This window comes from Schistocerca gregaria, chromosome 7, assembly GCF_023897955.1.
Source record: "Schistocerca gregaria isolate iqSchGreg1 chromosome 7, iqSchGreg1.2, whole genome shotgun sequence".
NCBI lineage: Eukaryota > Metazoa > Arthropoda > Insecta > Orthoptera > Acrididae > Schistocerca > Schistocerca gregaria.
In genome coordinates this window covers 181,447,947-181,474,603 of record NC_064926.1, presented here as the reverse complement: position 1 = coordinate 181,474,603, position 26,657 = coordinate 181,447,947, and the positions used below count along the sequence as shown (strand labels likewise).

The 26,657-nt window shown below is 41.9% G+C and overlaps 1 protein-coding gene across 1 annotated transcript in view; it reads right to left on the bottom strand.

The window, feature by feature from the left end:
* Window positions 1-26,657, bottom strand: part of LOC126281222 (O-acyltransferase like protein-like) — a 289,646-nt gene that overhangs the window by 4,564 nt on the left and 258,425 nt on the right. The window contains exons 11-12 of the mRNA XM_049979974.1: window positions 20,257-20,399; window positions 11,106-11,217 (exon numbers count right to left, since the gene is read on the bottom strand). Of these exons, the coding sequence (XP_049835931.1) occupies window positions 11,106-11,217; window positions 20,257-20,399 (255 nt within the window). The remainder of the gene's footprint in view (window positions 1-11,105; window positions 11,218-20,256; window positions 20,400-26,657) is intronic.

The following is a 26,657-nucleotide window of genomic DNA, read 5'->3' as shown; positions in this document are numbered from 1 at the left end:
AGTCCAGGAATGCCAAATTACGCCACACTGTCCTACTGAATAGGTTCGTCGTACGTCCCACATCAACTTCTGCGGTTATTTGACACTGTTTTGCTCGTTTGTTAGCACTGACCACTCTACACAAACACTATGCTCTCGGTCATTAAGTGGAGGCCGTCTGCCACTGCGTTATCGGCAATGAAAGGTTATGTCATAAATTTAGTATTCTCGGCACACTCTTGACATTGTGGGTCTCGGAATATTTAATTCACAAACGATTTCCGTAATGGAATGTCCGAAGCATCTAGAGCCAGCTACCATTCCACGTTCGAAGTCCGTTAATTCCCGTCGTGAAGCCATAGTCAGGTCGGAAACCTTTTTACATCTGAGAACAAATGATAACTCTGAGACAGCCATCTGTATATGTCCATATCGTTACCTCATGGCTTTGTCACCTCGGTGTATTGGCAGCATGCACAACAAATAGTGTTCGACACTACTGCAGGGTTGGCTGTCTATGGGCGGCACACAACCACTAGCAGTCTCTGATGGCCGTGCTTATAAATACAGAATTATTATACTGATTACTAAATGGACCATTTGCCAAATAAAAACGGAAATGTAGTTTTCGTCTGAAAATTACGTACACCTGTTCCGGTAGACGCTTCCGAATGCATCGAAAAGTTAGTCAGTGCGTAGACAGTCATATTACCAAGGGTTAGAGAGGAAGGAAGAAACAGACGCTGATGAGAGATATGACGCCGTCAGTAAGATACATACAAATTCGTAAAGGTTTGAATTTATGTATAAAGCTTGTTGCAAATCGGTAAGTGCTTTCATTCTCAAGTACTATATGAATAAATTCTGGTACTTCACTAGTATCGGGCTACGCTTCCTGTTCACCCCCACACCCATCCCTCTGATAGGTAGATTAGTTCTTATCCCAACATCGCTTGTCACCTGTCAGTAAGGGGGATATGTGTACGAAAATTAGTTGAAATCGATCCAGTGGTTTAGGAGGAGATGTGGAATATGCACGCGTGCTCTCTCACACAAACACAAACACACACACACACAAACACACACACACACACACACACACACACACACACACATTTTTGTGGTATGTATGGATTGTGAAGCAGGTATATGCAGAGACATAGTTCTCTCGTTACTCTAAGTCTGGTGCGAGATTACAAATGCTGGTCACGAAGGAGATAAGTAACTGTAGTTTCAAATTTGACGACACAAGCACATGGTGCTCTGATTAATGCGCAGAAATATCCATGTACTACGACATGAATCGAGTTACATTAATGTGCGTTAATAAAGAAGTGATATTTATACTAAAACCAGTTTAAGAAGTCAACAGGAAGTGAACGCCATTTTGGACTAAACGATAAGTATGGAAGGACGTCGTTTACGAAACGAAGGTATCAAATATTGATAATGAGATGATGAAAAAGACCGCTTCAGCTGTGTGGTAAATATTTATTTATGAACAAACTAGTTTCATGGCGTTGCACATCTCTGAAGAACTAGCTCTAATGCCACGAAAGTAGTTGGTTCGTGAACAAATATTGACCACACAAATGAAGCAGTCTTTTATCATCACGATACAATTCTACAGCTGTGGTTGCCCACAGTATAAAATTTTCTGCAACAGATAATATCGATTAGCGACAATTAAATGGAACTTTTGTAGTGGCTTCATTTCTGCCGTTGGAACCTTCTACACGATAGTTCTGTTTACGAACGATAGCCTAACAATGCTCGGTTTACTGTGTCTTTCAAGCACAGTGTGCTCACTGGATGTGGAGTCCTCAGCAAATAACATCGGAAGTCTGCAGAAGACTTTGCGAGGGAGCCAGAAACTGCCAGACAGTGTTGCACAAGTAGTACGAAGTGCAGAGGAGAAGACGAGCGAAAGAAATCAAAGACACGCTGCCAGATTTACGACTGGTGAATTTAATCAATGTGGGAGTGCCACTCGGACCCTAAGTGATCGGCGACGTGAAGGGATGCTGCGAAGACGGCGGTCCTCTCACACAAGGCAGCGGACAAGTCTTGGAGAGGCAGCACATGCGGCTGGAAGGTTCCTACTGCCTCCGTCACATCTGGAAACACATATCTGGAAGTTTTGAGTTCACAACAGTAAGCTTATTACTCTCCTAATCTTCGTTAATGTGAAACATGTTCAATTATCAGATCTGCATCTTCCAACTTCTAATTATATTGTTGAAGTGTCGTTCCTTTACATTTTTTTTCTTTTTCTCTTATTTCACTGCTTAACTAAAACGCTGAGAAGTGTTCCTGGAAGAACGCCCACACAAACTGATACTGTGTTACCGATATAGAAACATAGCACTACTAGCTTCGAACAAGAATGTGATACAGTGACAAAATCCATTTATTGGGAAGTTATCGTATCTCACCCAAAGTGGTGTAGATTTTATTATAACTGTATGACCAAATCAAAGAAACACTTAACTGAACTGATATTGTGATATTTTATTGAGTCAATACGTTACTAATTAACGGATGCTTTAACTTACGCAGCTGGCTTCCATCTGTTCCTGGAACAGGAGGAGGACAGGAATTCGATTTCGCTTTCCCTTGGGCACAGAAGTTTTTCTGGTGATTTTAATTTGGGTATAGCTCCATTAGCATCATCTTCACTTCCAGTGGTCAAGATATCCGCCTCTTCCGCCTTAAAGGCTCATGTGTGATTTTAACAGCAATATAAAAAGGAAGTTTACTTTTATCATCAGCGTAGGAGATAATGTAGCATATACGTTGTGCAAATCATACGTTGGAATTGGACATGGCAGAGATCTAAAATATGAATCACGTTAAAACGTAGAAACATTACATGAGTGTTCAAACCAAAATCCATTTCTTAATAAGTAGTAGTAGTATGGTATTTTGTCTTGCGGCAGGTCTTGACATGGGTTAACCCTCTTCCACTTTTGTCTGTCTATAGCCAGTCATTTCATTACTGAATATTTGCCGCCTTTGATATTGTTCAGCATTTAATGTCTTCTTTTTCCTCTTCCCCTTTTTCCCTTCACCATTCCTTCTATTCCTTCCTTCAATAAACAATCCCTCCTCAAAAAATATCCAGTCCAGTCCCGTTTTCTCTTTCTGATGACTTTCAACATGTTTATTTCTCCTTCAACGCCTCTTAATACTTTTTCATTCCTTACTCGGTCTCCCCATTTCACTTTATCCAAATCCACATCTCTAGTCCCTCTAATCGTCTTTCATATTCCTTCCTCAATGTCCAGGTCTCCACACCATATAGTGCAATGATCCAGATGTAACATTTCGCAAGTTATTCCTCAGATCTTTGTTTAGTGGTCCACAAAGTAATTTATGATTCCTCTTGAATCCTTCTTTTTCATATGGCATTTTTCCCCTTCCCTCCAGTTATCATGCTTTTCGTTTTCTTCTTGTTAATCTTCTTTCCATATTCTTCTAATTTTGTGTTTAGATCATCTAACATATGTTCCATCTCTCTTGCACTCTCTGTCATCACAACCATGTCGTCCGCAAATCTTATACACTCCACTCTCCCACCCAGTATACAAACTACTCTCCTTAAAAAAAAAAAAAAAAAAGTTTCAAATGTTTCTGAGCACTATGGGAATTAACAGCTTAGGTCATCAGTCCTCTAGAACTTAGAAGTACTTAAACCTAACTAACCTAAGGACATCACACAACAGCCAGCCATCACGAGGCAGAGAAAATCCCAGACCCCGCCGGGAATCGAACCCGGGAACCCGGGCGTGGGAAGCGAGAACGCTACCGCACGACCACGAGATGCGGGCTCCTCTCCTTCCATCCTTTCTTAATAAAGTACATAAAAGTTGAAAGGTCGGTGACAGTACAGCAGAATAATCGTAGAAAGTCATTTGGGACCATCTGAGTGTATGATGCAAAACTTAACTTGTGTGTGCATTAAATTTCCTCGGTTCAATTGCTGTCTCGTTTTTTCTACAATCGCCCCAAGCTTTCTTCTAAACTTTTGAAAATGTTCATTTTTTAGTGAAAATGAAGAATAAACCCCAGACTAGAGCATCATTGAGCCTCAATTTTCTCGACTCTCTGAAGCACTCAACGTGAAATACACCACCCACAAGTATTTCGGAGCACACCGTGCTTCGCAGCAGCCCACACCGACATATACACATGTCGACCCAACAGCATCGTCAATTACAATTGAATGGGCACAAGAACATCGGGTTTCGACCTTCGATAAACGGAAATATCTCGATTCTTCTGGTCAATCCCAGTTTTGCTACACTAAGTCAATTGACGTGTCCATAAACGCTTTCATCGAGGTGAACGGCGAGTCGAAACATGCAGCGCGTCACAGACTCAGGCGGCGTGGAGCAGTATTAAGATATGAGAGACATTATGCTGAGCTCGCGTGGGACCTGTGGTAGTTATCGAAGACACGCTGACAGCTGCATACCATCTGCATACCTTCATGCTTGATGTCTTCCAAGACGGCGATGTCATCTTGAGTAGTATTGTTGTCTGTGTCTCGGAAACAGAAAGTGTTACAGTGGTTAGAGCAGCATACTGTGAACTCCCGTTGATGTTTCAAACTCAGCTGATGTAGAGTCTGTGGAACCGATCTCGGCCGGTCGGGGTGGCCGAGCGGTTCTAGGCGCTACAGTCCGAAACCGCACGACCGCTACGGTCGCAGGTTCGAATCCTGCCTCGGGCATGGATGTGTGTGATATCCTTAGGTTAGTTAGGTTTAAGCAATTCTAAGTTCTAGGGGACTGCTGACCTCAGCAGTTAAGTCCCATAGTGCTCAGAGCCATTTTTGAACCGATCTGTGCCGCTATCGGTCGCTTTCTCCGCGTACGTAAATCAACGGCCCGTTATGTACGGAAATTACATGACCTGTGAACAGATTTCTAATGCCACATACCTCCAAAACCTACCAAGAATCTGTCGGGTGCCTGATACGAAGAATCAATATTTCGTTCCAAAGACAGACAGACAAACTGTTAAGCAGATGGTTATAATGTTTGGCCTCATCAGTGTATTTTATGACTGTTTAGTACTTTTTAAGTTTTGTGTATGTAAGATTGAACGCAGACAGTAACATGTCGGGAGCGGGATTTTTGAAACGCGCAGTTGTACATAACATCCCTCAACTTTGCGTATCGCGTGTTAAACAGTGAAAATAATTAGGTGTGCCTTTTCCTTCGCGTTTCCACTTCACAATCACACCACTAACAGTCGATCTAAGCGGCTTTAGAAGGTACGAAACTATAGGCGACATGCAATGACTAGTGGACGTTCGAATTCACTGAGGTCTTCTCATCGAACTGTTGTGCTGTTATTTCTTCTCTACTAACAGCACAATATTCGCCACCTTCTCCTACACTGTTGGGTCAATTTCGCATCACATGCCGGTGTCCGTATACTTTTAGTCAGACTGTGTATGTCTGGTGAAACGATCGTCACAAAAGAATTGGGCTCACACATAGGTTTATCATATATCGTACTTATAACATACAATTTGCGAATGGAACAGGGAAGTAGATGGGAGGGCAAAAGGAGAGGGAGAGAGCAGACAAAAATAGTACTAGAATTAGCCACCGGTGCATATCATAAGGTGGCCTCCCGAGTGTAAGTGCAGATATAGGAAAAATTAATGATGTTTTAGTCGATGACTATTTTTCACTGCTGCATCGTTCTGTACTGTCCTAATTCTTCTTGAAATGTAAAATCTGTTTTCGGAGATGAAAAATCACAGGTTATCCAGTGATTTGAAAAATTCTTTGAAGCAGCCAATATCGACAAAGTTAGCTGGCTTCATCATCCATTTAGAACCCAACCTTCAGCTAAATCTATTTCCTTGGAAGGGAATTATATTAAGTTGCTTCCCGAGAGTACACTGAAGATAAAAATACTCTGCTTGGAACTTCATTGCTTTTTTATTTCGATAAGAGATGGAGATACGATGCTTTGCAATGAAACTCAACGAACAACAATTCTCTTTCTAACGCGCTATTTGTGCAAGACTTTGTAGATAGTTGCCATAATAAAGAGTAAATAGCGTCCAAGCATTAACGCGCAACCCAAAAGTTAGAGTAGCTGCGTCGTATTTGAGTCCATGATTTGACAGGTATTTAGAGAACAACAAGCTCATCTATCCTAATAATTTTATTAATAACGTATCTGTTCAATAAACTGTGAAGCATAAATGCGTGTTTGATTTTAATTCTCTCTGAACACTGATTCAACCGCATCCGCTTCTCCCTTCATCTGTGTTAAATGGAGTAATTTTTTGACTTAAGGTGACGTGGGAAATTCCTGATACGCGATGTTCTTGGAGCAGAAATTCAAAAGTTTACTGAACCACTGCTGTAGAGCGTATTTGAGGTGTATTGGGAAATGTTGGGCCGTCAGTTTATTCCCAGGAATGTGACCGACTGCCAAAATAGTTCTTGAACCGGCATGCAGAGAGAATTCCATGGCAACTTCGAGTTCACATATCCCCTATTAATGTTGTCCAAAATGGTTGATACAGAAATATTCGTACGCCAAATGACTTCTAATTAAATTTTACCCTAGCTTTTAATCATTCCAAGTCCTTTTTAGAAAATTGGCTTTCATTTCTTTATTGAGCTTACTTTTGAACACCAGTATAACCCTACCTGCATATTACTGTATTAGACACATAGCTTACTCTTATAGATGAGACATGTTGTGGAAATTATCTAATTTTTTCTGATACAAGGGGGGTAAGAAACGCAGATACGTGAAAAATGTATATATATTGGAAAAAAAATAAAACTAAGTACGGAGACAAAACGATACGTTAAATTTATCTTGCAAGTTAAGAGAGTGTACTGATCCTAGGTTCAGACTGAGGTCCTGATCTTGCCCTGTCAGTGAGCTACCAACTATGCTATCTGAACGTTGATCAAGGGAAACTCGAAACTTCAACTGAACACGGTTTTCTTTAGGTTTCTTTCAAACTCTAGTCATGACTCAGCATTAAAATAAAAAAATCTCCTCGTCTCCCTACCGCTGTTTTATGTGTAAGGCAACTGCCGGAAATGAAATTGCTTTTCAATGTAGCTCCAATACAGACATACATAGTGCTATTTCACGATAGTTATTACTGATTGGAAAGACTTAAGGGTTCGTTACAGTGCAAAGTACAAAGTGTACATTACTGAATGCAGATAATTAGTTGTTGTTACTGCAGCTAGTTACCCATATTGATTCTCGACCGTAAAAGCTCCTTCCGAATCACCATGCCAAGCTGCCATTCATATTAATAGTAATTTAATTATCTATCAGGTATTCGGCAGTGTCATATCATTTAGTATCGCATATTTTCCACGCGTCAGGGAGACAAAGACTTCCCATTAAAAAAAACTGTTTTCAGGTGTTAGTGTAAAGCGGAAGTAAGTGATCCGTCCATCTTACATTTCATTGTACCTATATTCTGATGCCATTTGTCACTATAAAATGTTAATATGTGACAAAAAAGACCTTATGAGTTCCACTGAGAACGATCGTGTGAAGCGCAAGCCGCGCTGTTAACTCACGAATCCCAGAATACCGTCGATAAATTTCAGGACTGTCGTTTAATGAATAAAATACGAGCATACGTAATATCAGACCGGTTTTCTTATTGTATTAAAGTGATCTTAGTAAATACACATTGTGCTAAAAAATTAAAGGACCACTTCTTGAAACGCCAAAATTGTCTCCCACGGCACCAAATTTCTACACAGTTCTGCCACGCCACCTTGTACGTGTCACATGGTGAGAAAGGCGTCACAGCCCCTCTTACCCACATTTTAATCCCTTCTTTTGACATCCCCGTGATGGATGTCAGAACCACCACTACCAGCCTTCAAACCACGCTGTTTCCTTTTAGTTGGCCGAGAAAAGCACTCCAGGCACACTGCCGCTCGGAACTGACGAGAGAAAATTTCAGGGAATGGCATAAACGGCGTCAATGAAACCAACCGTTTCACTGGGGTTTTGATTCTCACGCATTCCCCAGTCGGAATCGACAGTCCGCAGCAAGATGAGCAGAAGAAGATGTTGTTGTCAACATTTGAAACTGCTGACAGCCTCGGACATTTCAATAATGCTTTAGCGACGTTTTGCGGCGGTATCCCCACCTCTTTGGACTGCAGCGCGACCGCTATTTTTGTTACGTATACAAGTTGGAATCGTTCAAAAGCATCCGACGAAATTTGAACATGATCTGAAGCTGGAAAGGTTGCTTATGCTTTTTCTGCACTTGTTTCCCACCATCCTGTGCCGTGATCACGAGGGAGTGCAACGTTAACATGTGGGTAAAACGGCAAAAACTCTCTCTAAGACCTTACAGTTTGACAAGACCCTAGGTGCTACCCACGCGACTTTGTTGCGCACGTTACAAACGTAACTGTCAGGAACTTCGATACCAGTTCAACGTTCCGGCTGCTTTAACGCTTGAAGGAAAATAACATCCCAGGACTGTCGAAGGGGTTACATAATCCTCAGGCTGTGGAGACTCGCCAGGCTAATTTCGTATCAAAATTTCTGACAGCTATACGTCTAACGTGTTCAATAAAGCTGCGTGGGTGACAGCGAGGGTGCTGGAGAAATGGTGAGCGTTTTATTCACGCACATATTATTGTTGCAGTTCCGTGAAATAATGCCACAGTAGAAAGGAAAACAGAAGTGCAGAAGGAGTATAAGCATCCTTTCCTACCTCGGATCACGTTAAAATTCCGTCGGATGGTTTTGAACGGTCCATAGTGATTCCAGCCTGTAAGCAAGAGCATAAACTGCCGTAGCGCTGCACTCCAAAGGAGTGCGACAACATCCAGTGGGTTTGCAGCCCCACATACGTCCATAAAGAAGGGCTGAAATATCAGAGGGTGTCAGCATTGTCAAGGGTTGTAAAGAATATCTTCCTGCTGTTCATCGCACTGCGAACTGTAATTTCGACCTAAAACGTGTGGGAATCGACACCCCAAGAAAAGAGGTGGTTCCATTGACGTCCTTTATGCTACCCCCTGAGGCTTTCTTGTGTCGGTTTTGAGCGGTACTGTGTCTGAAGTGTTTTCCTCGAGATCCCACAAGATAATAGCGTGATTTCAAAGCTTGGTGTCGCGGTTCTGACCACCACCGCAGAGGCGTCAAAAGAAAGCGTGAAATGTGGTTCAGAGGGGCTGCGAGGACCTTCTCATAGTGTGGCACGTCCATGGAGGCGTTGGGCAGGACTTAGTTTAAATTCGGTGCCAATGTGGCATCATTAACCCAACTAACAGCTCACAAGAATTTCCCAGTTGTGGCCTTCTTCCCGCATAATTAGACACCTTGCCTTTGATGCGTCTCAGAGCACGAGGGTAATATCATAGGGCTGTAAGCATTTGCACCACTACAGAGGAACGCTGTAGCCTCCTAAGAGCCAAATCTAGAACTTATGTGTCTCAGTGGAAGGCAATTACTGGGGTTTCGAAAAAGTGACCCTTTAATTGTGTTACATAGTGTGAAATAGCAGTCCCAGTCAACCGAGATAAATCATCGTACGTAAAAAGAAAACTGAAAATCTTGAAGTACCTCAATGGAGTGTTACAGAATAATTACATTTTACAGAGTATTTAAATGAGCTAGTGCGTAACTTCGAAAGTCCCTTGATGCAGTTCCAGATGACATTGTTGTACACATATACACAGGTCAGCTAGAATATTATGACCACCGCTCTACTGTGAGTGTAATCCCGTCCAGGCGATAGCAGCGTCTCCTTGCGAGTAATGGCTGCTAGTCAGACACACGCGCGGTGCATGTAGTATCAGTGGGCAGTCCGTGTGTAGAATGGGGAAGTCTCGCGATGTATCTGGGTTACATCGAGGCGCCCACACACCATTACAGATGTTGGACATCCTAGGCTTGGCAGACTGGTAAAACAGAACAGGCGGCGAACAGTGTCGGACCTAACATCAGACTATATTTCTGGGCAGAGTCCAAGCCTGTCTGAACACACAGTGCACCGAAAACTCCTAACGATTGGCCTCCGCACCCGACGACCCCTGCACTTGCCGACATTAACACCATGGCATCGGCAACTACGACTGAAATGGGCAAGTGGCTATCGGCACTGGATGTTGGCGCAGTGGCAGAGCGTTGCATGGTCTGATGAATCCCGATACCTTCTTCGTCATGCCCACGGGATTGCGCGAATCCGTCGTCTTCTAGAGGAACAACTTCTGTACTGCGTGACTCAAACAAGCTGTCGGCAGCTCCATTTTGCTCTGTGGAACATTCACGTGGGCACCCATGGGTCCAGTGGAGGTCGTTCAGAATAATGCTTATTGTCACAAGGCTAGGAATGTGATGGAGTGGTTCGAGAAACACAATGGCGAGTTCCAATTGATGTACTGGTCCCCATACTCGCCCGATCTCATCAATGCAAGCAATCACATCCAGTACGTATCGGGCTGTATGCGTATGAAGCTATGTGCAGTGGTATGACTACATATAACATATCATTGGAAGATGCCAGACAGATGAAGTCCACCAACAAAAATGGTGGGTTTCAAAACTTTCGTTCGACCAACACATGAGAATTTGTCGCCATGTTTGGACCGATCCCTGGTAAGTATGATAAAGAAAATGTAGAAGTTTCACAGAAGAACAGCACATTTCGTCCCACTTTTGTTTAGTAAGCACGAAAATGAAACGGATTTGTTGATCCAACTCCGGTGTCAGACACTACTTAAGAGGTACTGTGTTTCACGGTTTAAGTTGTTGCTAAAAATCCTATAGCGTACGTTTCTAGAAGAGTGAGCCAAAATATTGATTCCCCATAGGTTTGTGACACAAAAAGACCGTGGAGGCCAAGTGGAAATCTTTCGGTCTCACACAGAAGCTTACCAACAGTCGTTTGTTACACATACCATTCATGACGGGAAAAGGAGGATGGGGAAGTAATGATACAGGTAGTAGCCTTCGGCACACTCCGTAAGGTGGTGTGTCCATTACAGAGGTAGCTGTTGATGTGGTAATCGAACCGAATGAGGAAGAGGGAGAAGTAGTTGTTTAATATCATTACCACTGAAGCACGCATTGTGCTGTGTGCGTACCTCTGTTGAAGAACATGTGTCTGGTGAGGGCGAGCATTGGCGCCTCAACCAGGAGGTGAAGCAGCAGGGCCAGACCCATGGCAACCACGTAGTCCGCGATCGCCAGCCACACCTACAACAAAATATCAACTCAGTAAGACGTCACATGAAAGAGAAAAACATACACGTTCTCAGAGGCGTAAATATTGTGTTTTTAATACTGGCTAGTTAACGGCTTAACACCAACATACGTAAGTGAATGCTATATGGAAATAAACTTGAAAAAAAAAAAAGAGCTTTCAGGATTTTATGTGAAACATTGTGCATAAAATTTCCAATATTAGAAGAAAACATGCAAATGCTATGAAGCTTACTGGATATTCAAACTTTGTGATTAAGTGCAAGTTTGCACGTCCGTAATATGAGCTTTACTTTCAATGATTGTTTAGAACGTATATAAAGCATCTGTCGCAGATCTGGTATACCAGATTTTGTTTTGTAAAACTGCATATCCAATCCTCCCACGTAATCGAAACTCCGTCGAGATGAAAGATTAATTAGGGCTACACAAAGCAGGGATATCCCAGAAATCTTGCTTTAGAGACTTTTCGTCTATAGCTCAAACAGTACCCGTTGAAGAGCTTTCGTTTCAACACAAGCATCACAAATGCTCACATCGGTCAGATCCGTGCGTAACACTTTACCCCCACCGGCTGTCCCATGGAGTGAAACTAACACAGAATTTTGTCCCCACTTCATGTGTTCTAAGAGAGTCTGTCGAGATAGGACGTACTAATCGTCGTTTCCGTCATCCACCATACCATTCACAGCAAGCACACCCGCTTCAGTTACACAATAACACTCAACAAACACGCCATGTACTCAGCCTCGTCCTCCGTATCCATCTTTCATCTCCTACATGCATCGTCTGACAGCTGATAACATTCCCCACATCACATTCTTCTGAGATTCGTTGCTCGAATTCATAAATTCTGTACATCCTGTAGACTTCAAGACCAAACTGATCCCGTATCTGTTCTTTATAAGACGACACTACTCCACCTAACATTCCGACACCATAAACCCACCATGACTCCTTCCTATAGCTGCCTCACTTGTAGTTCACACTAACAACAGCATAGCCTCCACCAGCCCCCGCCTCCCCTCCCCCCCTTCCGACCCGTATGCCACTCCCAGACGTAGTGGAGATCCGTGTTGCATCTCTTCTCATCATCTTCTTTCCCTCTCCTCCAAGCAGATAGTGTTACCCGACACGAATGGAATTACCAGAAGCGGCTTCTACACGTACGGTAATTTACAGCACCAATCACACCAAAGCCATCTGTTTTTCAGGGAAGAAAATGGTTCAAATGGCTCTCAGCACTATGGGACTTAACATCTGAGGTCATCAGTCCCCTTGAACGTAGAACTTCTTAAACCTAACTAACCTAAAGATAACACACACACCCATGTCCGAGGCAGGATTCGAACCTGTGACCGTAGTGGTCGCGCGGTTCCAGGCTGGAGCGCCTAGAACCGCTCGCCCACACCGGCCGGCTTTTCATTGAAGAATACCGCCAAAGGTATAATTTTCATTGTATTTTATTTTTATGGGGGATAGTCAAATAAATAAGACATACGAACAAAAAGTAATTATTTCAAAAATACTCGCCATAGCTACTGATAGCTTTATCCCGTTGTCAAATAAGACAGCCAATGCCATCATGGAGAAATATTTGCGGTTTTGTGTGGAGCAACGGTTCTAAGCAGGCGTGCACCTCTTATTCCGCAGAAAATTGACGGCCAGCGCTAAAAATATAGAAATCTCATGGGGTGAGATCGTGACCGTATGGAGGATATGTAGGCGTTTCCCAGTGAAACATCTCCAGCGTACTCTAAACAACAATGGCAAATGGTGAACTTCCCACAGTAGGATTAATTTTTTAACAGTGTGGAGACTGCTTTTGAAAAAATAAACAGCTAACATACATACATACATACGGAAACCGTCTGTCTCATTTTCATTTGATTGTCACTTTCACACTGACGGAAATGTAAAATGTTACAGCGTGTATACCATGACCCAACTCTACCAAACAGATATTGCAATATTTCCATGTTTGTGGGGTATCTCAGTATATCAAAAAGACAATACTGCAAATGAAGAACGGTGTAAGTGATGTTTATTAAGTGGGTCTAACGTTACTGGAAGTTGTCGGGTGGAGACTCCAACATGGTATGCCCAGAGGCAGCGCACCTGCGTTTCTTTACCATCTTTTGGCCTTGTGTGGAAGGTCGAATCACTAGTAACAGGGACATGGGAGCTTCGTATTGACATACTACGAAGACAGTTGCCTATAGCCGAATGACTGTAACACTAGTAGTGAGTAGCGGGACTCAGGGCAAGAGTGTTGTGAGTAGACATGGCTCCTTCCAGAAGAAATACACAACAAGAACTGTTACTCTGATGAATAAACAGCTGACAAAAGCTGAAATTAGAGCAGATTTTATTGAAAGTTGTGTTGATATTTAGAGTGGCCACGCTTCGGTACTGCTGAGACCACACTGCAGACAACAAAGACTTTCATGGGGTAAAGCCGTAATTGACCGGGAGAATGAATGGCACTCTGTGGTGTTGAGAGATGAGTCTCTCTCCTGACTGCAACAATCAGAGTGGCGTCAATGTAGCCATAATCAGTAAAATATGGCTAGACTTGGTAATCCTTGAGACCCATACATTCGAAATAACATGAAACCTGGTGGGGCATTATAATGTAATGTATCCTTGACAGGTTTTGCTTGTGTCCCAGGAAGCTGGTTCTACTGTAAATTAAAATAAATCGTATAATATTAATAAAGGTTTCTAAATGATGTAGGAAATGGAAATGTGAAAATAAGGTACATATCGTAAAATCGGGTGTACTGCCGGTGGTCCGCGTCTTCCCAACACGATATTTCGACGTCGTAACTCAGCGTCTTCATCAGGTGTTCCCTGAGACTGGTTGGCGAGCTGACGTCGTCCCATATTTATGCCTGGGTGGCGTGTGGTGTTCCCTACGCCGTCCGCGCCTGCTGTGGCCATTTCTGTCGGTGGTATCAGTCTCTAGGCGCTTCCTCTTCGGTCCGCGCCCGTTGCGGCTCTCTTCTGAGGTATCGGACGTCCCAAGGCGTTCCCTATTGGGTCCGCGCCCGATAGGCGCGATCCTAGCACTATCATGGCTCTGCTGAAGCTCCTTATGCTGTCCGCGACCGCGGCGAGTTTCTCTCGTGGCCGAGCCATTGTCCTGGCCTTCTGAACCCGGTATGCGCCTGTGAGGTGCGCTTCCTGTGGCATCCGGCTGTTGTTGGAGCTGCATATTATGATGGCCATCCTCCAAGGATGTTGCTGCCGCCTGGTGCCGCGTGTGCCTTTCTGTTCCGTTACTTATACCCTTGGACGTCCAAGGGCTGATCAGTGTACGCCTTCGCCCCGAATCACTGGTTTGCTAATCACGGATCGTGTCCACAGGCGGGAGTATTCTGCCTATAGTACACGTCCAGGTTACGTACACAAATAATTACGTGATTTTTTGTACTAGATTTCACTTTGAGAAGATTTTTTTTCAGAAGCAGTTTATATTATAGACATTTTAATCCTGCATATGCGATGCATGTATATTGAGCAAAACTTAATAACAAACGTATATTTCACTTGATGTGTCATTGCCAAGTGACGTAGGTCGATTAAACTTGAACCAAACATAGAAAGAACTGCTGCATGATAGTCAGAAGGTAAGTGAAAGAAATACGAAAAGGAAACCAATAGAAATGACACTTTTCTACAAAGGTCACTGTGAGTTATGATGGTCCTCCGCACATTACAAAAGGGGGACTTGGCTCTTAATAGGGTGTGTGGTAATCACATACATGCTATGCAGTGTGTTCCCATATAGGTCGCAAGGTTGGTAAACAATTCTTGTAGTAGGGAGTTCCCATCCGTCATCAGCGCTGTTAGCAGTTGTTGGATGGTAATGGACGTGCTTCAGTTTGCCTCCCAAACGCATCTTAAAGTGTTAGATGGGATTCATGTCGTGAGAAAGGGCAGGCGAGACCATTGGCGGAATATTCTCTCATTCCAAGGACTCATTCACCTGCACTGTTCGATGCGGTCGCGCAGTTTCATCCATTAAAGTGACGTCTGGGGTCAATCCCTAACTGAAAGCCTCACACGGGGAAGTAAACTTTAAAAATAACGTTGGCTGATGAGAGTACCGTGTTCAAAGATTAGGAGGTCAGTATGCCTACGCAACATTATGGCTGCAAAAATCATAACAGCTGGATCACCGAAACGGTCGTTCTCGACAAATTCCCTGGACGCGTTCCGTGTTCACACATCTTGTCATATGAGGGTACGTCGAGAATTGTTCCTCAGATTCAGTCTGTCATCCGAGAAAGTACGCGGCTTCACTCCACATTGCTCTAGGCCCTAAGGCTCTTGGGACCATCGCAAACGTTGTCACCAACGTGCAGGCCTCAGGACAACACAGTGTACTGGCCGTCAGGCAAAGAGGCTCCCCTCACGCAGCCGACGTGCCATTGTGGAGCATGAGATTGCATGCCTTGCAGTTCTGTTAAATGTGGTTGGAATTGCACGCACTGTTTGACGCTAGTCCCTTCTTGCCTGTTGCACTGTGTAGCGACTATCTGATGCTGCTACTCACCGTGACCGATCAGCTTCTCTACTGCAGGCAGTGTCTGTGATACGGAATGCTCCCCAGTCATGTGAAAAAAGCTGTGAAGAAAACCAGACACCCAGGCTACACTCGTCATACTTCGTTCCTCGATGGTTCTTCCTGTGCCAAGTCATCCAAATAGTATATCTGGGCCATGGTGTAATGGAGAACGCTACTGAAGTGCACGGTATATGCCGGCTGATTGACGCGTCCCGTTTGGTGTTACACCAATGTGACGTCCAAATAAATGTACACGACTGGGAGACCTCTGGCGACATGCTCTCGCAATTTCAATCATAGCCTCGGAGTAGTTAATATTTTACTGTACTTTATCTAATTCGTCCTTAAGTTTTGCTGGGTATATAGAAGACTGTCACTGAGATCCAGTATGACCAAATCCACGCTTTTCTCCTGCACTGTTAGACCTGCAATTCTATACTGTTAATAATTTCCGTGTAGCCACAGAGTTCATATTAAAGTAATGCAAAGTGCTTGGCTGAGAGGGAAAAGTGCCTTGAGTTACAAACATGGAACGTCAATGGAGGCGCTGCATACCACCAGAAAATTTGATTGCTAGAGGGTAGGGAACAGCTATTACGTTCCGTGTGGGCCGATTAAGCACACACCGTTTGTTGTTGGTCGTATTTTCAACATAAAGGCGCTAATCGAAAGTTTCTGATAAATGGGTGACTCGAAGAGACACAGAGCTTAAATGTAACTAGACAATACAGGCTTGCGAGTGTGTAGTAATTTCAGCGTGAGGAAAGAGAGTATTCTGAAACAGCAGATAGATCTTACCAAGTAACTGGATGTCCGAGACAAGAAATCGAAATTGGTTAGTAAGATGAACGAATATGCCGATAGAAAATTTTGAAGAATGGTAGGGGACAGATGCTCCTAGGGTGTAAGAGCTCGCTGCTAGCCGCTGTGGAAGATATGTCCCTGCTGCGCCTGCCATCTGTTGGGAGGTCATAGAAAACTTTATTTGTGCACGTTAGTGATAATTAGCTATGATGTCATACTCAGTGAACACCTATTCCAATCCGATGTGACTGCTATAACGCTCAGTGTCTGTTGCTGCTACCAGGTGAAAGGCGCGGATAAAATGGAATCACTAACTCTGTCTGTAAACTAATCAGCATCTGGTGACGACATGAATAAAAACACACCAGTAAAAGTCCATGTCTCAATGATTTGTTTACCTTCGTGGAAAAACTAAAATCTAGGAAAAGAGACTTCGAGACTAGCTATTTCCTTTGGCTGTGCTCGCAAATCGGTAGTTTCGTTATGATGGTTGATAGTGAGTAAGTAAACTATCATATGTGCAATGACGTCAGCTGTCCTCACGTGTGTGCCTGTTTCGATGAGGATAGCTCATGGTGTGCGACCTCCCCCTCCCCTTCCTCTTCTCCCAAGTTGTTCCAAAGTATAACGTGGCGGCATGTATACCGCCGCTGCGCAGCAGTAGATGTGGAGGTTCAAGAGCAGGAGCGCAAATCTACGCATCGTGCTACATAAGTAGTTACACATTATACAATATGTACTTTACACCAAAAATTTAATAACTTTTTATAATGCTTTATGTTCACAACCATAACAAAAGACATTCCATTCCCTACTTCACAGTGTTAGGAATGGATGATTTTTTAACTTTCTAAACTAGCCTGTGTTCTGACTCACAGTTCCAGCGAACTTCTCACGAAACTTCGTGGAAATCTGTTCGACAGTTTAGATGTGACAACCGAGAGAGCTTATTTTGCATTTAATAATATATCAGTGTAAGTAAGATTTAAACGCATTGAAGATTGTGTAAGCATTGTATTCATTAAATTTAATCATATCACATAATACATATCAAACAATTGAATCATATTCAAAAATATGATGAATTCCAAAGTAAAAGACTAAATAACGTATCAAAGAGTAACTCTTCGGGTTCCTTTAATCAATAACTATCTTTCACTACTCACATTGTAACGTAGCTAATGTTCTTCCTCAGGGTTCAAGGTACCACTATACCAAATTTCATCGAAATCTGTTAATCGGTTTTGTCGTGAAAACGCAACAGACGGAATTCAGTTTCTTATTTGTACCATTATTACCAAACAGAAAAGTTTAAACTACGATATCTTTTTTTCCGATTCTGATGAAATAAAGCCTACAAGCTGTCCCATGCTACACTCAAGTAACCTGTGAAAATGTAATGAAAATTCGTTTAGTAGTTTTTGAGATTATCTTGTTCGACCGCATACGCGTGACCCTGTTACAATTTTATCACTAGTATAGAAGTGCGCTTTTTGTATTATTTTGGCAAGATATTAATGCGAAATGTAGGCTTTCTCTTTGAATTGCATAAATGAAATCTTCTCTTTGCAACAACACACTGTGATAACTGGAGAAGATTTCATCAGAGATATTAATGGTTCATATAAGTAACAGAAATAAAGGATTCTTGATCTCAAAGGACAGTAATTTGTGAAGATAAATGCAACTAGAATGTATTTTCTTTTCTTTTTAGCATTTTGAAAAACTTACCCTTTATTTGCTATCGATAGAACATGAAACAAGTACAGGTACTTCTTGATGATAAGTACAAAATACGTGGATTAGCTTCGAAACGTAGGACATTTCTAATCACTTACTACATAAACGACGTCCGACATGGAACATGAGGGTGTTTTTAGGATGCCAACTCACTGCTCGCCGGCATGGCCCTACAGTGATGAAACAAACTCACTGAGTGTTGCTGGGGTACATTCAAGCTTCAACTGCTCTACTGGCAGGTTGCTCCTCCATTCTGATACATCGCATCCAGTTCCTGGAAAGGGCGTCTTGTTGCATTTGCGCTGGAGCCTCGGTACTGACACATCGCTGCTCGCTGGTCGCACGAGGAACCTTTACCCTGCGGCTGTCCACACCGCTAGCTGAAGTGGATTACTTGCCGTATGTGAAGCGAAAACTATATTTTATGCATCGTCGGATGACAATAATACTGAATCGTTCATGCCAAAAATGTGGTTGTTTAAAAAGGGAAAGAAGAAGATGTATGTATGCACATTTTGAATGTAGAGCGTCCTCACCGATCATAGTTTTACAAGTTCAAAAATTGTCCAGAGCACTATTTCAAATACTTGCGAAAATTTTAACAAAAGTATTGAACCATAAAAGCGTAAGATACGAAGATTCGACCCACAATTACTGGAATGATTTGTGCCGCAGAGCAATTTATTGAACTACTCATTTAGAAGTAATATTCAAGTTTTTATCCACATCTACATCTGCCACATTTAGATTTTTGTGCTGATATTCTAACGAAAAAAAAATGAAATAAAATAAATTATGCGAAACTGAGGAATTAGTGATCAAAAATTATTACACCTCCTAATATCCATCAAGAAACGGTTATGTAATCTGTTTGTTTGTGGTACCAGATAGCTTTGTGTCCAAAGATGGCAGAAATAATTTCGTGTTTACAAATCATTACTTATAATCCTCAACAACATTATTAACTTGGTGTGATAGTTTCATTGGTGGGAAGTTACGCACAACCTGTCTCTCCACAGACTACTTAAAAAGTTTGCAGTGCCAGTATTAAGTGAAATTTCTAGAAATATTACTACAGGTCTTCACAGTGCTTGCTATGATCACGAAGATAAGACTAATCTAATTACAGTTTCCACACAGGCATTCAGAAGTCATTTTTTTTCCACGCTCTCTACCTCAGTATAAGGTACAATGAGAAGTACCCTGTACCATGCGCTTCACAATTGTTCTCAAAATATGGCTGTAAATGGACATATGGTAGCAGATGACACTTTGCAAGAAACCGCGGAATAAGAAGCCGTTAAATTCGGCTCAGCTGGCTTAAAGCAGCCAATCACGGTTCAAGTTTCGGTCCGAAATACAAACCAGCTTGGGTCGAATCTTCATTTATTATACTATTTAGGTTCAGCAATATTTAAACTAAACTGGAATATTTGTTCTGACATTTTAAATTACCCGAAAAAGTGCTCTGGATAATCTCTGAGGTATTCATATAACTTGTGAATCTTTCTAAAATGTGGACGATTTACATAAAAGAATGCATACATCTCCATTTTCTCGTTGTTAATTAGCACATTTTTTGCGTAGACGAACTAGTATTGTTGTCGTCAGATGATGCATAGAATACAGTTTCTGCTTCACAAACTGCAAGTAATGCACTCAACTAAAGATGTGAACAGTTGCAGGGTAAACTTTCCTGGCAGGACAATCAGCTGCTGTCCGCCCTGTGAGCAGGGATGTGTCAGCAGCAAGGCTCCAGCACACATATCCCCTATCTAAAGACCCTCAAGATTATCTGATACATCACATCGTAGTTTACTGCCACACAATACATTACAGTATAGGATCCATGCAAGAAGTAACAAACCAAACAAAAATAAGTAACATTCCCTACGTTTTACTGACAAACAACTCACCACGTGGATGTGTGACAGGTATTCCGGTGACCTCGCAGAGGCGTAGTGGACCATCTGCGCGACGGAGTGGGTCAGGTAGAGGCAGTAGGTGAGGCGACTCGGCACGCGGAACACGGGGTGCGACAGGATGCCGTCCACCAGTCCTGCAAGCACAGGCGACGTCATTCTTTAGGTGGCTATGGTCTGCCCTCTAACCGCTACTGCCAGCTGCGTTTCTAAATCATTTTAACGTCTTCCCATAAAGGAGCAAAACGACGTCCATTGCCCAAGAACTGACGGTACGACACCTTATGTTCTTGTTATATTCCATTTTCTTCGAGTGCTCTCGAATTTTCAGCATGCAAACCTTAAGCCAGATATTATAGCAGGTGAACGTCAATGTTTTCCTACTTCGAACTTAAATTTCTTTCGCTTTACTTGTTTAACTAAGGTGCTGTTTGTTAGACGTGCTCTGATAGCCAGTTGGACATTACATGAGTGAAATAAAAGATAGAACAGTGGAAGACAAAGAGAGTTACCCATGATCGGCAAATAAATACACAGAACACCTCATAACAGGAGAAGGAAGTTTCCCATTACCGTCATAAGACACATTGAGAGACGCTAACTGTGTTGCAATGAGGACATATAGGGAAAGGAAAGTTAAAAACCAATCCTTTTTTTATAGTACTTCCTTCATCTGCAAACTATGGTTATGATTATTTCTGCTTTCAGCTTTGTTGTTAAGAGGAACGATGCAGTGCCTCATATACAGTGCCCCTTGAACAACTAATGATTGTACGTATTCGCAACTGCATGCTTTGGTACAACTTGAAGTATCACATACTTTCCACAATCTTCGTGTTTTCAAACAATTTTACCAGGAGTAACACGTAAATGAGTTGTTTATTCAATATAGTAGTAGTGGAAAATGAAGTATAAACCATCCAAAGCTACAGACACAAATGATGTTTCATTCTTTGTATACTATCATAGTCATATGGCTATTAAAAGATTGTTTTAGACAACAGTTTCTCTACCCTTTACGCTCATCTTAGCTGCAATGCAGTGATACTACCGATTGGCGCTGGTAGTGGATAAAGCTATCCCGTAACGTTAGACACATCCTTAGTGGGAAGAAAAAAGAAAAGAAGATAGTGTTGCATGACGCATGGTGCAACATTAACTGTACCGCTGGAAGAACACGTCTTCCTTGTATTGCATGGACAGCTCGATGGTCTTCTTGACGTATCTTGCACTTTTTGATGTTCCCTCAGTGAATTCGAAAGCTTCGTTGCCATTGTAGGCTATGTCTTCCGACAACTCAGTACTTCGCTGCCAATACTGATAGTTTCTGCTTATGTGGGGGAGGGGGGGGGGGGGGACACTACTCACAAAAGACCTACGCAGACAGCTAAACGAGACTGAAAATTACATCACTGATACAACCAGTTTTCTCAATGCACCACCACAAGAAGACTACACCGTTTGTGAGAGGAAGTTTGTCTAGCTGTACACTTTTTCGTAATTCAGTTTTGAACAAACGCTTCCTGATGGTCCTGAGTCACGCTTTGGATGCAACATTAGTCCTGACCTGTACTCCAGTAGCAATGTGATCGGCAATGGCTGCTCAACTGAGCCCTTGGTGTGAGTATAAATCTGCTGGACGCTGCCTTCCAAAAGATGGACTACAGCCGTGTCCAACTTCCCCAGTCCACTGGCACCAACACTGGTACCCACATGACAAACCACAATAAAATTTCAGAACCGAACTCACTGACGTCATCCTAGTTATAAGTGCTGATCGCTAAGGAAGCGATGGGTAGTTGCCGTCCAGCAAATCAACCACATCCCTAAGCATTCTTCTTCTTCTCCTCCTTTCAGTATAGGAGCGCTATTCGGAAAGTGAGGTCCGAAAGATCACGAAATGGAAACGACAGCGAAAATTTGATGAAGCTTTGCATACATGTGTTGAGCAATGTCTCTATTATGCCTGTCGGTCGCGTCCCATGGCTCTTTTCAATTCAGAGCACACAGTGATCACGTAAAGGTGCCTAAAGCAATAGTGTCTCGCATCATATATGTGTGTCCGTTTAAAGGTTTCGCCGGATTTCATGCAACCCCACATAATGTACTTGTCATGTATTTCCTTCCTTCTTCATGACATTTCTCGGCCGCACGCTGCAGGGGGAAGTAGGTCGCCCATGCAGGCTTTACGATGGGAAATGTTCGATCATCCACCATGTACCTTGGACATGCTCCCTCTGATATTCATCTCTGCTCACATGAACCACTGGCTAGGAAGACAAAATTTTGGCAGAGACAACGAATTGCATATCAGCTTAGAGAAATTGCAGAAAGCACAGGCGGTTGCTTTCTATGACGAGGGTACTTGAAAGTTGGTATAATGCTGTGGCAGATGTCTAAATGCGGATGGCGACTACGTAGCAGCCGGCCGGAGTGGCCGTGAGGCTCTAGGCGCTACAGTCTGGATCCGCGAGGCCGCTCCGGTTGCAGGTTCGAATCCTGCCTCGCGCATGGATGTGTGTGATGTCTTTAGGTTAGTTAGGTTTAAGTAGTTCTAAGTTCTATGGGACTGATGACCTCAGAAGTTGAGTTCCATAGTGCTCAGAGCCATTTGAACCATTTGAAGTACGTAGCAAAATAGCTGGAAGGCGTAACAAACTGTTGCAAATAAAACGTTTTTGATTTTCACTGTGGCTTCCATTTCGCCACCGATCGAATCTTACTTTCCGAATAGCCCTCGAATATTAAAATTTTGCTTGTTACAACCTCTTAGTTGAAATTAAAATTTAAATTTAAATTTTCCTCGGTGTTACTGAAGATCTTCCGCCCACTGGATGATAATTTATAGTTAATTTTGATATTATTTCGTCTTCCATTGCTATTACATAGTTCTTCCAGTTTTCCCTATATTCTCTAATCTCCTAGTTTAAGCTTTTCACTCCCAGTAGTTCTGTAATGTTACTGTTTCTGCCCATGTCGGATAGTGTGTACCCAGCTTCTCTTGCTAGAGTTATCGTCTCCAATGCTTGTATTCTTTTTTCATATTTTTTTAACTGTCCTCGAACCACTTCCTCTTGTCGTGATTCGCACTGACATAATTTTGTAGCATTTAAGTAGAGCTTCCTTCCTTGCTTTAGTTCTGCTGGCGCTGCAGAGTGTTCCATTAATGTAACTGAAACTTTCTACTTTTTTTTTTTTTTTTTTTGGCACATCCATTTCCGTCGTGAGTGAGGCAGTATTTCCTAAGACGTTGAACGCGTTTCCTCTTTCTATTTTCTTATTATATGTTACTATTTTGGTATTTTATGCAACGTCAGCAACTATAGTTCTATACTTCGAAATAATCAGTAAACAAAAAAATGGTTCAAATGGCTCTGAGCACTATGGGACTCAACATCTTAGGTCATAAGTCCCCTAGAATTTAGAACTACTTAAACCTAACTAACCTAAGGACATCACACATACCCATGCCCGAGGCAGTATTCGAACCTGCGACCGTAGCAGCCCCGCGGTTCCGGACTGCAGCGCCAGAACCGCACGGCCACCGAGGCCGGCACCTGCAATAACAGTTTCTCATATTTCGTTCAAGTTTTGTACTACCTTCTTATGTGCAAAAGTATTCCCCTTTTGCTCATTATCTCCCATAGATTTTCCATGTTTACTTCATCGAAAAGTTTCATCTAGTCAATGAATAGTAAAAGTGTTTCTTTGTTGAACAGTCTGTATTTTTCAATGATTTGTCTAATATTGAACGTATTGATTGTGAACGTTCTACCTTGCCATGGCTCTTTTGCGATTCTAGCAGATTACTTTTGACAGTTGTTGTTAGTCTCTGTCTTACTATTTTAGAATATTATATTTTATACTCCTCGTTTAGCATAGAAGTTCCTCTATAATTTTCACAACTAGTTCTGCCTGTTTTCCTATCAATAAGGATTATTGGAGCCTATTTCCAGAAATCCGGCATTTTCTAATTTGTTCATCGTCTGTTAATATAGTCGAGAAATCTGAATTTCGCTGCTCATGTAATCAGTTATGTGTTAATTCCATCACTGCTCGTCGTTTTTGATTTTTAATTTTACAGATTACGTCTTCTAATTTCTTCACTTTTTTTGTATCTAGTGTTGTCATTTCTACTACTTCGGGCTCTTAATTTTCATCAAGATTTTTGTTTACATTGTCTCCTCTTTTGCAAAGTTTCTAATAACGGTTCAGTTATTGTTTATTACGTATTACTTCTATTCTCGCATCATGTCTTACATCTATATTGTAGTTCTTCATAATTTTAAAAATAAGTACCTGTCTAGAAGAGACATCGTTTTCCCCATCCGAAATGAACCCATTCCAGCCTTCTTGCTTAACTTTTCGACATAGTTCTTTATCGTTAAAGATTGTATTTTATATTCCTCTCTATTTTCAATCGTTCTATTGTGTAACCACTATTGGCGTTTCTATGTAACTTCCTAGGTAACACGTATAAACAGATAGCTGAACATGCACACTGTAGTCCTGCTTCTGTCTGAGAAGTATAATCCAAGAGATGATGATAATTCCATCTCCGGGATTTGATCAAGGTTTACATTGAGATTTCCATTGGCTGCAAAGCAAATGCCGCAACTGGATATTTCTTCCCAAATACTACCAGTTGGTATTGTCTTTGGCCCACTACCAGCTTGCCTAGTAGTTGTCTGAGAAGAACTAAATTCTATGATGGGTCTAACAGCTTGCTCTGTTCTTTATGGTAGAGACTAAAACAGAACAGATGATGCTACGCCGTCCTCGCAGTTTCCATTAACCTTGTATGTCGATCCCAACAGCAGGGCTCTGTTCTGGAAGATCAAATGGAGGCTTAGCGTCTTCATGTACAGTGTGCGCACACCATTGTGCACTGACTCATTGGCTATTTTACCCTCTACTAAGCCTGAAGGAAAAGTGGTGTTTCTGTGAATTGTGCAAAATTTACTGCAGCCAACTACCCTTCAATAATTTATTCACTATCGAACAAGTTCCGAGAGATCAGCTGTTATTGTGCGAAAACAGCGGTACTTGAGGAAAAATTTCCATAAAATACCAAGAACTATTGTTGAACCGAAATATGATAAATGTGGCATTTTAAAATGGGATATTAACTCCCTAAACTAGATACCTCATAAGTAAACTCGCGAGACCTCTTACCAACCTTATTTACGAGGAATAATGTTCTGAAATCTATAAAATATATTTAAAACAGTAAACTATTAAAAGTGAAGGATATTTATGAAATACTGTTAGATATACATTAAATAATTATAATAAAAAATTAAAGTTTACTTGTATTATGACCTTCCGAGAAGGTTAAAATCACCTCTGCTGGAAAAGACATGCATTACGCAAGCAGGGATATTTATAAACACATCTCGTTTCACCGACTAATAATGTACATAAAGAGATAGACTGTGGGACCCAAGTTGATGCCGATAAATTTCTATGAAGCGTTCCTATCAGTTCTAGGAAAAAAATGCTAACATCGGACGGAGTTCGTAATTCTATGAAGACTTGCGGAGTTAAGTTACGTTCTAAACGGAGATATATTAGACGCTAAAGTAGTTTGGGAGTACTCCAAGGGAATATTAAAGAGATGTCCACGATATACAAAAAGAGTCAGGGAGATAAGAACATTCTTTGAAGGGTGATAGTATTGAGGATTACGAACAAAAAGCTTCAATTGAACATTGCCCTTTTCTTTTAACCTTATCCGACACATATGAAAATCATGGGCGTGAGTCACATGCCCTTCTTCACCAGCATCGATATGCGACTACAACCACAGCGACATTAGGCAACGTAGTGTTACTTGTCATAAATAATGTCAGGGGGAGAAGTTAGATTCACCAGAGAATTTAGTTTCACCCGCATCTCTGAGAGGAACTCCTCGCCCACATTTTACATTCATGTGCCCAAATAAATGACCGTAAGAGTGAGCTCAGATAAATGACGCAGCAGCTGTATACAAGAGCGGCAAAATTGTTTTCAGTTGACGGTGGAGTTCTTGAACATGTTTTGTGAGGAAATGTATATAATTGGACAAAAAGTTAGATCACAAGGTTTCATTTACTATCACCTGCGTTTGCCCTGTTCTCCACTGTTTTGTTTAGTTTGCTCGGAAACTATTAAGAAAAGGAGATATGTTCATTTGGAATTTTGTGTTTAGAATTACTAATACTATTACCATTCAAAGCCTGTTCATTTCCTCCTGACTTACCTTGTATGTAAACAATGTAACGGCTAACGCCAAAAGCAAATAGGGAAATAACAACACGAGAAGTTTTTAGAAAAATTAGTGAAGAACTGCAGAGGATCGATGACTGGTGCATGAAATGGATGTTTTCGCTTATCATAGAAAAATTTAAAGTGTT